Source organism: Schistocerca cancellata, chromosome 7, assembly GCF_023864275.1.
Source record: "Schistocerca cancellata isolate TAMUIC-IGC-003103 chromosome 7, iqSchCanc2.1, whole genome shotgun sequence".
Taxonomy (NCBI): domain Eukaryota; kingdom Metazoa; phylum Arthropoda; class Insecta; order Orthoptera; family Acrididae; genus Schistocerca; species Schistocerca cancellata.
The window spans coordinates 291951076-291966954 of record NC_064632.1 but is presented as its reverse complement, the minus strand read 5'-3'; the positions used below and the strand labels follow the sequence as shown (position 1 = coordinate 291966954).

The window sequence follows — 15879 nt, the reverse complement described above, 5'->3', positions numbered from 1 at the left end:
CTTATCTTTGCTTGTCTTGTTGTTTTCCGCATTCGCGGGGCGAGTGGCAGTTGACGTTTGTTCGGGCTAACTGCTGAGACGCCGCGAGGTACGAGGTGGAAGCAACCACGTATATATGGAGTTGGTTGTACGCGGTCTGCTGGTTCAGCATGGAGGATATGTGTTGGCTGCCTGCCTGTCTGCTCTCTGATTTTTCTCGCCGTGCCTTGCGATCGCCTAGCTTGGGTTGCTGCCTGGTGTATCCTACACGAGCCATACCGGACGTCCAGGAGAAGTTAAGCACCTTGTGTTTCTTTAAAGAAAAGGAGAAAATGTATAAGACCTTTTGTAATCAATTTTGGTGGCCTCTTAAGTGTGGCCTTCACGTTAACACTGCCTTTGGGGAGAGGTAATTCTTTTAAATTTAAATAGTTGGGGTTCCCTGTCCTTTATAATCTTTTGGGGGTTTTATTTGAATTTTCTCTTTGGGGTTCCTTCCTCGTGCTTGGTTAAATGTTTACTTGTATAGCGGGAAGTGACTCCTGGTTAAAACTCGGAGAAGGTGTTTGATGTTACTGCTACTTCAGGCATTTGTATTTTCAATTAAGTGTTGTCATCCCTTCGAGCGAGCTGGTGTCACTCCTCGTCAATTAATGCTGTTTTATGTGTACTTAATTACGAATTGACCATTTGAATTAATATTTTGGAGCGAAGTATAGCACTAAGGCAACCTCATTGTATCCACCTTGTGCCCCGGTCTAGTACCTTAATTTTCAGTGGCACGAGTTAGCTCCACTACCGGTTTTACTGATGTGATCCCTTCAAAATCTTGTCTTGTATAAGTTTGCCCCATGTTTGTCTGGGAACACAGAGATGAGCTTTAGTGTGACTTCGGTGCTAGTCAGTTAATGGAATCTTCATTTTGGCTTGGCTTCCACTGAAGAGTTTCAGTGGAGCGTAGTGTGTTTGATTTGTTATTCATTTAATTACTGTGAGTTTGTTTATTTAATGGGGAGCAAGACATTTAAAGAATGTTGGTATTAACTTCCCTAGTTGCGGGGTGTAGGTAATTCGTTCCAAATGGCCTACTACTTATTCAATGGCAAGGCTGTTGCTTAGTTGGTTACTGTTGTGGATTGGCAAGACAGCCAACCCACTATGACAGGAAGCCGAAAGGCACGAGTCTTAGCTCACGCAGGCTGGCGTGAGGTCTGGAACAGTTAAAGGAATTGAGACTAGTAAAAAAGTACGTAGCTGCTGGAATACTTAACTTTAATCCATAATTGGTGAATATCGCTCTTGACGGTACATGTTTTACAGCATCAATAGTAACTGGTAATGGCGCCTTGCTAGGTCGTAGCAAATAACGTAGCTGAAGGCTATGCTAACTATCGTCTCGGCAAATGAGAGCGTAATTTGTCAGTGAACCATCGCTAGCAAAGTCGGCTGTACAACCGGGGCGAGTGCTAGGAAGACTCTCTAGACCTGCCGTGTGGCGGCGCTCGGTCTGCAATCACTGATAGTGGCGACACGCGGGTCCGACGTATACTAACGGACCGCGGCCGATTTAAAGGCTACCACCTAGCAAGTGTGGTGTCTGGCGGTGACATCACAGTTACTGCGAGTACAAATTCACGCTCTTTATTTGTTACCGAAATTGTTGAAATGTCTGTGTCGTGATTCAATCACTAGCTACGTATTTGAGCTAAATTGATATAAACCTTACATTGCCTCCTTAAAATTTGTTGCCAGCAGAAACCCGTAAAAGAATACTAAGTTTTGTCACTGCTTATGTTAACCATTACTGGGAGCAATATTTCATGTAGTTAAATTTTGTCTTAAAATGTGTATTTCTCTGATGTAATAAACGAGTGATAAAAGAAAAAAGCAAAGGGACCTGGACCTTCCCATTGTGTCCGGTTTGTAACACGTATCAGTAGCAATCCGGTGCTTGTCACTCCCTCTTTTGTGGTGGGGTATGTGGTTGGCCTGGAGGATGAGTTGGAGCTGTGAAATTGAATTTGGTGGCACAGGTGATTTCTGGTCCATCTTGCTGCTCACACCAGTGCGCATCATACGCGCAATTCTCAACATGTGGTAGTGAGTTCGCTGAGGGAGCATCAAGACGAGGCTTGCTAGAGCGGTATGATACACCGGTTGGGTAATCTACAGTACCAGACGGAAGTAGCGAATCCAGCTGATCCAGCATTGGAGTCCTCTTGGGCAGCGGCGGGCTGGTTGTGGAGCGGCGCGGGGGCGTTTGTTTTGCGTCGGAGTGGCTGGCCTAGGAAGTCGCAGCGGGTCGCAGTTGGACGCAGCGTGGCTGGAAGTTTGTTGACTGCCTCAGAGAGAAACATACGTGGATCGGCGAGCAGCATGGAAACAACCGCAATGAACTGCAATTGTCAGCGCGGGTCGTGGTCAGTTGTAATGGAGACACCATCGAGCTGGAGAAGCGTGTCTTTCTGCTAGCGTCCAGAACAAGGTGGCAGCTCGTAGTCATGGAAAAAGAACAGTGGAGAGTCTGTTTTCGTTGAGACAGAGCAGAGCATAAAGTGACGTGTGCTTTTGCATACCGTATTTGGTACTGGTAAACACTGGTAGTTGTTAGAGTTTGGCCAACTAGGTTACTATGTGGCGGAGTATGACAGGACATATGGATTTGCCTTGGCTGAGTTTACGTGTAAAGAAGCACGGCGAGACGTTGAGGAATCTGACTGCACCAAAACTGTTGTTAAGTGTATTTCCAATGCGTGTCATGTAGTGTACAATTTTCATAGTGAGTTTGAGGAAATCGGTGAGAATGCTGTACTATGATTGTGTACTAACGATGCATAAGTTAAGGTGCGACATGAAATCGCGCAGGAGGCCTGTTACCTTGACGTAAACTTAAGGAGGCTTTACGCCACTTGTAATGATCCCGATAGGAGGGAAAAGAAGTATGGAAGTATGCGATACTGAGGATAAATTACGATTTTTCAGTAAATTAAACTCAAATTAGTTAAATTTTGTATGGGTGCAATTATGATGCAATGTTTTTCAATGTCATTAATATATAATATTTCGATCCAAAAGATATTGCAAAAGCAAGGTACATTTATTTAAACTGTTTTAACACGAATATTTCATTAGGAACTGTTATGTTTTGCTCACATAGTATTATTCAAAGTGTCAACATATGTGACTACGAAATTGCTTGTTATAAATTTGGCCAGGAAAACCTGATTATTCACTACACTTAGTATCAAAAACAAATAAGTTTAATAATATTTTTGTACTGTATACTCACGTAATTTACATATTTGCACTTTTTAACCCCAATATTATACAAATGAGAAAGGTCATATTGAACAGTTTGTAATCCAGCTATTTCACTTGGTTGACGTAGTTATTTGTAAAATACATCATTTATGGTTTTAATCTACACACCTGAGCACCAGAATCATGTGTAACTATTTAACGTAAATAATTCATTTAATAACAGTTTAATTGACTCTAAAAAAAGAGATATTTTGTTGATCTCTTTGGAGCACTGTCAAAGACCGGCAGGCAGTTGGCTCAGAGTAGTTGTGAAAGTCACGTTGGTCAGTGTTTTTAGTGCCGGCTAATTCCGTTGTACACTCCTGGAAACGGAAAAAAGAACACATTGACACCGGTGTGTCAGACCCACCATACTTGCTCCGGACACTGCGAGAGGGCTGTACAAGCAATGATCACACGCACGGCACAGCGGACACACCAGGAACCGCGGTGTTGGCCGTCGAATGGCGCTAGCTGCGCAGCATTTGTGCACCGCCGCCGTCAGTGTCAGCCAGTTTGCCGTGGCATACGGAGCTCCATCGCAGTCTTTAACACTGGTAGCATGCCGCGACAGCGTGGACGTGAACCGTATGTGCAGTTGACGGACTTTGAGTGAGGGCGTATAGTGGGCATGCGGGAGGCCGGATGGACGTACCGCCGAATTGCTCAACACGTGGGGCGTGAGGTCTCCACAGTACATCGATGTTGTCGCCAGTGGTCGGCGGAAGGTGCACGTGCCCGTCGACCTGGGACCGGACCGCAGCGACGCACGGATGCACGCCAAGACCGTAGGATCCTACGCAGTGCCGTAGGGGACCGCACCGCCACTTCCCAGCAAATTAGGGACACTGTTGCTCCTGGGGTATCGGCGAGGACCATTCGCAACCGTCTCCATGAAGCTGGGCTACGGTCCCGCACACCGTTAGGCCGTCTTCCGCTCACGCGAGCGATCTCCTACACTGGCCGTACACCACTGGTGATCGTCGAGGGGACACTGAATAGTGCACGGTACATCCAAACCGTCATCGAACCCATCGTTCTACCATTCCTAGACCGGCAAGGGAACTTGCTGTTCCTACAGGACAATGCACGTCCGCATGTATCCCGTGCCACCCAACGTGCTCTAGAAGGTGTAAGTCAACTACCCTGGCCAGCAAGATCTCCGGATCTGTCCCCCATTGAGCATGTTTGGGACTGGATGAAGCGTCGTCTCACGCGGTCTGCACGTCTAGCACGAACGCTGGTCCAACTGAGGCGCCAGGTGGAAATGGCATGGCAAGCCGTTCCACAGGACTACATCCAGCATCTCTACGATCGTCTCCATGGGAGAATAGCAGCCTGCATTGCTGCGAAAGGTGGATATACACTGTACTAGTGCCGACATTGTGCATGCTCTGTTGCCTGTGTCTATGTGCCTGTGGTTCTGTCAGTGTGATCATGTGATGTATCTGACCCCTGGAATGTGTCAATAAAGTTTCCCCTTCCTGGGACAATGAATTCACGGTGTTCTTATTTCAATTTCCAGGAGTGTATGTAAACTTGTGTGAATCGCAGAACCAAAGAGGTTGGTGCACAAGATGTAACTGTTTTGTCAGAGACGCCACGTAAACTTTGTGTGTGTGTTTTCAAAGAGGAATAAAAACGTGTGATGACTTTTATAAAACTACTAGATGTCTCCAGCCTTACCTTTTTTAAAAATACGGACCTCCTATAAATATATAATACCCTAGACAACAAAAGTGAAGAGCCATAAACCTTATCTTTGAAACAGTATTATTCAGCGTTGTGACGACCACTCTGCGAACATCTTTGGAATGTTTTGATGAGAAGTTATATTCTCCTAAAGCATGTGACATTTTATTTACTAACATAAAACTGAATTTTCGTTATATTAAGGCAGGGGGCCGTTACGCGCTGCTGAATCGATCATTAGAATAACTGTTCACTTACTGCTCAAAAATAGTTATCTACTGACGCGTTTCGAACACAGCCCATCATCAGTACATCAAAAAGGAAATTTTTCATTCAGAGTATGGAGTCACTTGTATGAGCCGTGAGCATCAGAACTCACACTGACGTTGTAGCCCCGCCTCTTGTCACCTGCTCTTTTCTAGCGAGTCAAGTCACCTCTGAAGTGACGAGCAGATGCCTCGTAGAAACACTGTTTACTTTAGACAGTACCACGGACGCAACGACCGGCAACTTTCCAGCAAGATTAGACAAATTACAGCTCGCCCAGAAGCATTTAAGTAGTCGTTGCTAGCTTGTTCCAAATGTGAGTGGAGCTGGAAGAAGCACCAATAACTGGCACAGCGTAAAGTACCATAAGGCATTTACTTCACAGCGGTTTGCAGGGCACAGACATAGAAACCCCCGCCTCTGGAAAATCTGCTTCGTGGGCAGCAGTAGAAACTGGCAGTACTCACCAGAGACCCAGGAGCCGTTGAAGGGCGGGGCCCTGAGGCGCGGCCCCAGGACGTCGTCCAGCGTGAGCTTGGCGCCGCGCACCCTGGGGCCCTCGTCCGGCGGCGACAGCATGGCGATGGACAGCGCGATCATGGCCAGCACCAGCACGATCACCAGCAGCGCGATCAGGATGCCGCGCCAGTTGCGCTCGTTCGGGCCCGACGACACCAGCTCCTGCAACACGTCGTGCCATCCGTCATCAGATTCAAGCGACCAGCAGTAGTGTGTATGTACCAGTTGAGCAACCAACGTTGCCCAGGTATACAATTATTTCAGTCTTCTGTTAGTCCATCTGCTCCTGCCCTCTCTCACTGTCCATCCCCTCCTTCAATCCCTCTCTGTCCATGTCCTTCACTCCCTCTCTCTGCCCAACTCCTCCACCTTCCTCCTCCTCTCTCTCTCCAGCTCCTCCTCTCTACATCTACATCTACATAAATACTCCCCAATCCACCATACGGTGCGTGGCGGAGGGTACCTCGTACCACAACTAGCATCTTTTCTCCCTGTTCCACTCCCAAACAGAACGAGAGAAAAACGACTGCCTATATGCCTCTGTACGAGCCCTAATCTCTCTTATCTTATCTTTGTGGTCTTTCCGCGAAATGTAAGTTGGCGGCAGTTAAATTGTACTGCAGTCAGCCTCAATTGCTCGTTCTCTAAATTTCCTCAGTAGCGATTCACGAAAAGAACGGCTCCTTTCCTCTAGAGACTCCCACCCGAGTTCCTGAAGCAACCAGTAACAAATCTAGCAGCCCGCCTCTGAATTGCTTCTATGTCCTCCCTCAATCCGACCTGATAGGGATCCCAAACGCTCGAGCAGTACTCAAGAATAGGTCGTATTAGTGTTTTATAAGCGGTCTCCTTCACAGATGAACCACGTCTTCCCAAAATTCTACCAATGAACCGAAGACGACTATCCGCCTTTCCCACAACTGCCATTACATGCTTGGCCCACTTCATATCGCTCTGCAGTGTTACGCCCAAATATTTAATCGACGTGACTGTTTCAAGCGCTACACTACTAATGGAGTATTCAAACATTACAGGATTCTTTTTCCTATTCATCTTCATTAATTTACATTTATCTATATTTAGAGTTAGCTGCCATTCTTTACACCAATCACAAATCCTGTTCAAGTCATCTTGTATCCTCCTACAGTCACTCAACGACGACACCTTCCCGTACACCACAGCATCATCAGCGAACAGGCACACATTGCTATTCACCCTATCCAAAATATCATTTATGTAGATAGAAAACAACAGCAGACCTACCACACTTCCCTGGGGCACTCCAGATGATACCCTCAAATGGTTCAAATTGCTCTCAGCACTATGCGACTTAATTTCTGAGGTCATCAGTCGCCTAGAACTTAGAACTAATTAAACCTAAATAGCCTAAGGACAACATACACATCCATGCCCGAGGCAGGATTCGAACCTGCGACCGTAGCGATCGCTCGGCTCCAGACTGCAGCGCCCAGAACAGCACGGCCACTCCGGCCGGCGATGATACCCTCTCCTCCGATGAACACTCACCATCGAGGACAACGTACTGGGTTTTGTTACTTAAGAAGTCCATCTCCTTCTACCCGCTCTGTCCATCTGCCCCTGCCCCGTCCGTTGATTGACTCCCTCTCCTTCTGTCCATCGCATCCCCCCCCTCTCATTCCATTTTCTCCTTCCCCCTCTTGAGAATCTCCTCCTCCCACTCTCTATCTATCTCCTTCTCACCCTTCTCTCTGTTCATTGCTTCCTTTCCCTTTTAATCTCATCATCTTCCCTTTCACTGTCCATTTCCTCCTTCCCAGTCTTTGTTCCTCTGCTCTCCTCCTCTCTTTGCCTCTCTCTTCTTCCCCTGTCTCTGTCCATTTTCTCTGTCCACGTCTTCCTCTCCCTCCTGTCCACCCCCCCTCTCTCTCTGTTCCTCTCCTCCCCCTATTCGTGTCCATCTCCTCCTTCCATCACGTTGTTGTCCGTCTACTCCTCCTCATCCCACAGTATTTCTTTCTAGATCGTAACTAATTTTTTTACCAAATTTGGATGAAATCGTCCCCGGGGTTTAGGATGTAGTTTTTACCTGTAGCTTTGCTCTCCTACGCACACGTCAAAACATATTTCACATATTTTTAACATATTTCACGCGTATTTCACCTGTATCTCTAGCGAATTCCGCCCTGCAGTTTCATTTTCACGCAGTTCAATATTTGCGATGTATCTCCTAAACTGTTGCTGTGCAATGATATAATTTTTCAGGTACATCCAATGGCTATGTGGCTACTTTCTGTTAAATGTGTTCTGAATAGAGCACGTACAAAAGAAGTAATGAATTAAAACGTCATGCATGATGCAGCAGTTTCTCACAGACGTTTATGAAGTCATATCTCCTGCGCTATGTGTCGTATAATGATATACTTTTCTAAGTACATTGCCGGCCGGGGTGGCCGAGCGGCTCTAGGCGCTACAGTCTGGAAACGAGCGACCGCTACGGTCGCAGGTTGGAACCCTGCCTCGGGCATGGATGTGAGTGATGTCCTTAGGTTAGTTAGGTTTAAGTAGGTTCTAAGTTCTACGAGACTGATGACCTCAGCTGTTAAGTCCCATAGTGCTCAGAGCCATTTCAGCCATTTTCTAAGTACATTCAGCGGCATATGTAGGTACTGTATGCGAAACGTGTTGTGAATAGAGTTAGTAGTAAAGAAATAACAAATTTAAACATCTTTCATGATGTAGTTTTTCACGCATCTCAGTATTTGATGTCTTATTTTCTGTGTCGTACAATGATTTTTCTGCCTACATTCAGTGACATATGTGGATACAGTCTGTGAAGCGTGTTGCGAATAGAGTTAGTAGTAAAAGAAATAATAAATTAAAACGTCATGCATGATGCGGAAGTTTTTCATGCATCTCACAAGGGACCCTTCGAGTGCGAGATCGCAAAAGGCCATGCATGTTTACGGCATTTGACGCCCAACGTACTACGTACCACGCAACCACAATATTAGCTCTAATGGTAATAGGAGGCGATACTGGAGGTATCCAATGGTGATCACAGCAAGAGGCTACGGATAGCAGACGAACTTCTTAGTCGACGAGTAACTCATAACAGTGCTACAATGCTAGTGGTGTTGATACAAAGCAGAGCAATGGCAATGATAAACGAAGTAAACATTGCGTTATACCCACAACAGCAGTTCCCGAAGTTGACAGTTTGTCAGAAAGGAACCGAAGGAATGTCGTAGAGTGAGAAAGAAGTGGCAGACGAAATATTAGCGTTTCTGCAAGGTGAGTCAGTGGAATGCGTGGTGTAATACGCACGACGGGGCGGACAACCTACATGAGGAGTACAATGGTGACAGTGCGTGCTTAACAAGTGAAAGTGATACTGAAACAGCTGTCGAGCCATGTAAGTCATCACCTTTGTCGGACAGGGAGCCATAAATCCCGCCTCCAGTGAAACGTAATGGATAACGATTGTTGTTCAAGGTGCGGGCACTAAACATAATTATGTGCATGGAAGATCAATTACAACTATGTTATGAGAACTAATTTTGGTCAATTGCTGGTCAAAATAACTTGCTCTTCCTTGTTCCTGGTCTGCGTATAAAAATCATACTTTTTAGGGCAAACTACCCCTCTTAAAAATATGTGACATTGCAGTTCACACCACCCGGAACCAGTGGACAAATTTAGCCTGTTGATGTTTGTTTTTTCGAATATTATCGCACCACTATCTGCAGCTACACCTTAAAGGATAGCCAATTTCATGATAAGCTCCGTGACAGACTGTTTCGTATTCGGCTGTATGCCATCACATTCCATCAGTTCTCATCTCCCCGTTGCACTAATATGATTCTATATGCATTCTTTAAGAGTGGGTACCTAGCTGAACGTACTACACAATTCGTAACTCCCAAGAAGTTCGCCTTCGATATTGATGATACGAACCATTGTGATCACTGTGGAGCGCAATTTGTCATTCGGTGATTGTGGTGCAAGTCAGTGGTTTGTTTTGAACATTTCTTGAATGTCGACGATGTTCATTTTGTGAAGCGTAATGTATAAATCCCATACAATGTTGATCTCTGCACCTCCCAGACAGTCATTTTCTGTCGCCTTCTTGAAGCACATGGTAAGTCATTAGCAGCAAATTTTTTTCCTGTCATAATTGTTAACACAATACTTTCAAGTGAGCCTTACTAAAGACTGAACTTGCGACCTCGCAGCCAAAGGGTTCCTTATCAGTGTTTACGACGTCATATCTCCTGGACTATGTGTCGTAAATTCATGTATCTTTGTAGGTGTATGCAGTTGCGGTTTGTGGATACTGTCTGCAAAAATTGTTGCGTATAGAGTTAGTAACACCGAAATAATAAACTGAAACGGTTTTTCATGACGCGACAGTTTTCAATGACTCAATGTTTATGACGTTATATCCTCTGACCTATGTATCGTACAATGATATAATTCTGCCGGTACATTCAGTGATAAACTTGAATTTTGTCTGCAAAATGAGTTGCGAATACAATTACCAGTAACGACGTAATAAATTGAAACCTCGTGCTCCTTGCAGCAATTTTACTCCATTAACAGCGAAAATGTAGTAAGCGATGAAATTCTTTCGTTTCTTCGTTTTCTGGGGGTTGTCAGCGAGAAAAAGATTCGTAAAGGTTTGAAATTATGTGTAAAGTTTATCGCAAGGCAATTAGTGTTCTCATTCTCAAATACTGGGTGGTTAAGTTGTGGGTGTTCACGCGTCGTGAGCTACACTGCCTTTTCACCGCCAGCCCCACCCCTTTGATAGGTAGATAGTTCTTACCCCCACAGCGATGATTTCTAGACAGTAAGTGTTATGCATGGTTTGGTTGAAATCGGTCTAGAGGTTTAGGGGGAGATGTGGAACATACATCCATACGTTCATGCAGATATACATACATCCATTTTTATAATGTATGTGGATACTAGCAACCCTTCACGTACTGATTTAAATAGTTTTTCCACCTTAGCAAGCGGAGATGACTTGCTTGCCTCAACGATAGAGACTGCCAACCGCAGGTTCAACCTCAACGAAGGAGTATTCGCGGGGAAGCCAGACAAACGTATGATTCCTGAAGAGGAGCAGCAATCATTTCAGTACTTGCTGGATTTATAGGATGATTGAATGGTCCGGCTTTCTAACAATAGCCAACATGGCGGACCTGTTGAAAACAGCTAAAATCGTCAAAAAACTGCAGCCGTTATTTTTACCGAGGGCATGCAGCTCTGCTGTAATGTTGAAGGGTGGTGGTATCCTCGTGGGTGAAATATTTTGGAGATAAAATAGTTTCCCATTCGGATCTCATGAACCATGGACCTTGCCGTTGGTGGGGAGGCTTGCGTGCCTCAGCGATACAGATGGCCGTACCGTAGGTGCAACCACAACGGAGGGGTATCTGTTGAGAGGCCAGACAAACGTGTGCTTCCTGAAGAGGGGCAGCAGCCTTTTCAGTAGTTGCAGGGGCAACGGTCTGGATGATTGACTGATCTGGCCTTGTAACAATAACCAAAACGGCCTTGCTGTGCTGGTACTGCGAACGGCTGAAAGCAAGGGGAAACTACAGCCGTAATTTTTCCCGAGGGCATGCAGCTTTACTGTATGGTTAAATGATGATGGCGTCCTCGTGGGTAAAATATTCCGGAGGTAAAATAGTCCCCCATTCGGATCGCCGGGCGGGGACTACTCAGGAGGATGTCGTTATCAGGAGAAAGAAAACTGGCGTTCTACGGATCGGAGCGTGGAATGTTAGATCCCTTAATCGGGCAGGTAGGTTAGAAAATTTAAAAAGGGAAATGGATAGGTTAAAGTTAGATACAGTGGGAATTAGTGAAGTTCGGTGGCAGGAGGAACAAGACTTTTGGTCAGGTGAATACAGGGTTATAAATACAAAATCAAATAGGGGTAATGCAGGAGTAGGTTTAATAATGAATAAAAAATAGGCGTGCGGGTAAGCGACTACAAACAGCATAGTGAACGCATTATTGTGGCCTAGATAGAAACGAAGCCCACACCTACTACAATAGTACAAGTTTATATGCCAACTAGCTCTGCAGATGACGAAGAAATTGATGAAATGTATGATGAGATAAAAGAAATTATTCAGATAGTGAAGGTAGACGAAAATTTGATAGTCATGAGTGACTGGAATTCGAGAGTAGGAAAAGGGAGAGAAGGAAACATAGTAGGTGAATATGGATTGGGGGAAAGAAATGAAAGAGGAAGCCGTCTGGTAGAATTTTGCACATAGTATAACTTAATCATAGCTAACACTTGGTTCAAGAATCATAAAAGAAGGTTGTACACATGGAAGAATCCTGGAAATACTAGAAAGTATCAGATAGATTACATAATGGTAAGACAGAGATTTAGGAACCAGGCATTAAATTGTAAGACATTTCCAGGGGCAGATGTGGACTCTAACCATAATCTATTGGTTACGAACTGTAGATTAAAACTGAAGAAACTGCAAAAAGGTGGGAATTTAAGGAGATGGGATCTGGTCAAACTGATTAAACCAGAGGTTGTACAGAGTTTCAGGGAGAGCATAAGGGAACAATCGTCACAAATGGGGGAAAGAAATACAGTAGAAGAAGAATGGGTAGCTCTGAGGGACGAAGTAGAGAAGGCAGCAGAGGATAAAGTAGGTAAAAAGACGAGGGCTAGTAGAAATCCTTGGGTAACAGAAGAAATATTGAATTTAATTGATGAAAGGAGAAAATATAAAAATGCAGTAAATGAAGCAAGCAAAAAGGAATACAAACGTCTCAAAAATGAGATCGACAGGAAGTGCAAAATGGCTAAGCAGGGATGGCTAGAGGACAAATGTAAGGATGTAGAGGCTTATCTCACTAGGGGTAAGATAGATAGTGCCTACAGGAAAATTAAAAAGACCTTTGGAGAAAAGAGAACCACTTGTATGAATATCAAGAGCTCAGATGGAAACCCAGTTCTAAGCAAAGAACAAGGGCGACGTGCTTGAGAACAATATTCTGGAAATGGAAGAGAATGTAGATGAAGATGAAATGGGAGATACAATACTGCGTGAAGAGTTTGACAGAGCACTGAAAGACCTGAGTCGAAACAAGGCCCCGGGAGTAGACAACATACCATTAGAACTACTGACGGCCTCGGGAGAGCCAGTCCTGACAAAACTCTTCCATCTGGTGAGCAAGATGTATGAGACAGGCGAAATACCCTCAGACTTCAAGAAGAATGTAATAATTCCAATTCCAAAGAAAGCAGATGTTGACCGATGTGAAAATTACCGAACTATCAGTTTAATAAGTCACTGCTGCAAAATACTAAAGCGAATTCTTTACAGACGAATGGAAAAACTAGTAGAAGCCGACCTCGGGGAAGATCAGTTTGGATTCCGTAAAAATACTGGAACACGTGAGGCAATACTGACCCTACGACTTATCTTAGAAGCTAGATTAAGGAAAGGCAAACCTACGTTTCTAGCATTTGTAGACTTAGAGAAAGCTTTTGACTGGAATACTCTCCTTCAAATTCTGAAGGTGGGAGGGGTAAAATACAGGGAGCGAAAGGCTATTTACAATTTGTACAGAAACCAGATGGCAGGTATAAGAGTGGCAGTTATAAGAGTCGAGGGACATCAAAGGGAAGCAGTGGTTGGGAAGGGAGTGAGACAGGGTTGTAGCCTATCCCCGATGTTATTCAATCTGTGTATTGAGTAAGCAATGAAGGAAACAAAAGAAAAATTCGGAGTAGGTATTAAAATCCATGGAGAAGAAATAAAAACTTTAGGGTTCGCCGATGACATTGTGATTCTGTCAGAGACAGCAAAGGACTTGGAAGAGCAATTGAACGGAATGGACAGTGTCTTGAAAGGAGGATATAAGATGAACATCAACAAAAGCAAAACGAGTATAATGGAATCTACTCGAATTAAGTCGGGTGATGCTGAGGGAATTAGATTAGGAAATGAGACACTTAAAGTAGTAGATGAGTTTTGCTATTTGGGGAGCAAAATAACTGATGATGGTCGAAGTAGAGAGGATATAAATTGTAGACTGGCAATGGCAAGAAAAGCGTTTCTGAAGAAGAGAAATTTGTTAACATCGAGTATAGATTTAAGTGTCAGGAAGTCGTTTCTGAAAGTATTTGTAAGGAGTGTAGCCATGTATGGAAGTGAAACATGGACGATAAACAGTTTGGAGAAGAAGAGAATAGAAGCTTTCGAAATGTGGTGCTACAGAAGAATGCTGAAGATTAGATGGGTAGACCACATAACTAACGAGGGGGTATTGAATAGAATTGGGGAGAAGAGGAGTTTGTGGCAGAACTTGACAAGAAGAAGGGACCGGTTGGTAGGACATGTTCTGAGGCATCAAGGTATCACAAATTTAGCATTGGAGGGAAGTGTGGAGGGTAAAAATCGTAGAGGGAGACCAGGAGATGAATACACTAAGCAGATTCAGAAGGACGTAGGTTGCAGTAAGTACTGGGAGATGAAGAAGCTTGCACAGTATAGAGTAGCATGGAGAGCTGCGTCAAACCAGTCTCAGGACTGAAGACCACAACAACAACATTCGGATCTCCGAGTGGGGACTATACTGGACGATGTCGTCATTAGGAAATGCAAACCTGGCATTCTGCGGGTCGGAGGGTGAGTGTTAGATCCCTTAATCGGGTAATTAAGTTAGAGAATTTAAAAAGGGAAATGCGTAGGTTGGAGTTAGATATGGCTGAAATTGGTGATGTGCGGTGGAAGGAAGAACACCACTCGTGGTGAGGTGAGCACAGGGTTGTAAACTCTAAATCAAATAGCGTAATTCAGCGGTATGTTTAGCAATGAGTAAGGAAGTAAGAACACGTGTAAACTAGCAAGAACAGCAGAAAGAAATCAGGCGTACCCTATGTGGCGTCAGGCGACCACAAACGGCTTGGCGGCTGGTCCATTCAGAAAGAAGAAACATGGTAATGATCATCAACTTTCATCCAGAAGGCCTTTTTGAAGACCTGCTTTGAACATCATGTCTGCAAATACAAAAGGAAATTCTGGATCCAAAGAGGAACTCCGCCTGTGTCAAGAATACCAGTGTGATATCTTTGTGTCCCTGAGACCCGTGGGGACCCAAATCAAAGAAGATCTAAGGCAGAAGGTATATTGCTGTAAAGGGAACTTAAAGGAGTGTACACAGGGTAGCACTGTGAGACGTCGTCATCATATCAAACTGATGTGCAAGAAATGTGTGGTTGGCGTCTGCGTCAATAACAATTGTTTTTCACAGTGCCACGTAATGCAAACATCGCTGATACACGAGTGACATTTTGTAGAACCACATTTATTAAAAATAGTGTAAAACATAGTCATTTGATCTCTACTTGAGTGTACTTATGTTAGAAAAGACCACTCGCTACTTAAAATGAAAGTGAAATATTATTAAAAATTTGGCCATGCGCGAATAGGAGGTTCCGTACAAACTTAATTATGTACATATGCAGTTCATCCATCCCAGGAATGGAGAATCTCGACGGATTTTTCCTGTTATCGATATTGATATTAGCCAGATACCGGCTCGGAGAATTCCAAGACTTTCGAGAATGTTTTAAGTTTGAAGTTGGATAACAAATGAATATTTTTGTGTGATATTATTACAAATTAAGAATTTGTATGATTTTTTTTGCTTTACTTGTACTATGAAAACCTGCTTCCTGGCAAATTTCATGATTGTAGGTCAATGGGAAGTATCCTATTGGTTTTAGTAAATGTGTTCTCGAGTATCAAAATGTGTAACATAAATGTTTGTATCTTTTGTTTGCATTGACCTTGAAGGTTAACCTTTTTTATACCACCAAGAGACTTTAGACCTTAGTATGTGACAGTTTCAACTTGATACGCTTACCCATTCTCGAGAACAAAGGGTCTTAACACACAGACGGATAGACAGACAGTCGGATAACAATTGACAAAAGACATTTTTTTCGTCAATTGTGTGGCCAGTGTCATCCGTAGTTGCTTTATAATTCCTGAGCGTATTTTTGATCCGTCGTTACATCTACAAAAATGCGTGATTTTTTTTTTACCAGACGCGTTTCGCTTTAATGAGGTAAAGCATCATCAGTGGTATGTA

General features: G+C 44.1%; 1 protein-coding gene across 1 annotated transcript in view; it reads right to left on the bottom strand.

Moving 5' to 3' along the window:
* LOC126092476 (inactive dipeptidyl peptidase 10-like) overlaps positions 1-15879 on the bottom strand; it is a 623654-nt gene that overhangs the window by 264486 nt on the left and 343289 nt on the right. The window contains exon 2 of the mRNA XM_049908091.1: positions 5706-5919. Coding sequence (XP_049764048.1) covers positions 5706-5919 — 214 coding nt within the window. The remainder of the gene's footprint in view (positions 1-5705; positions 5920-15879) is intronic.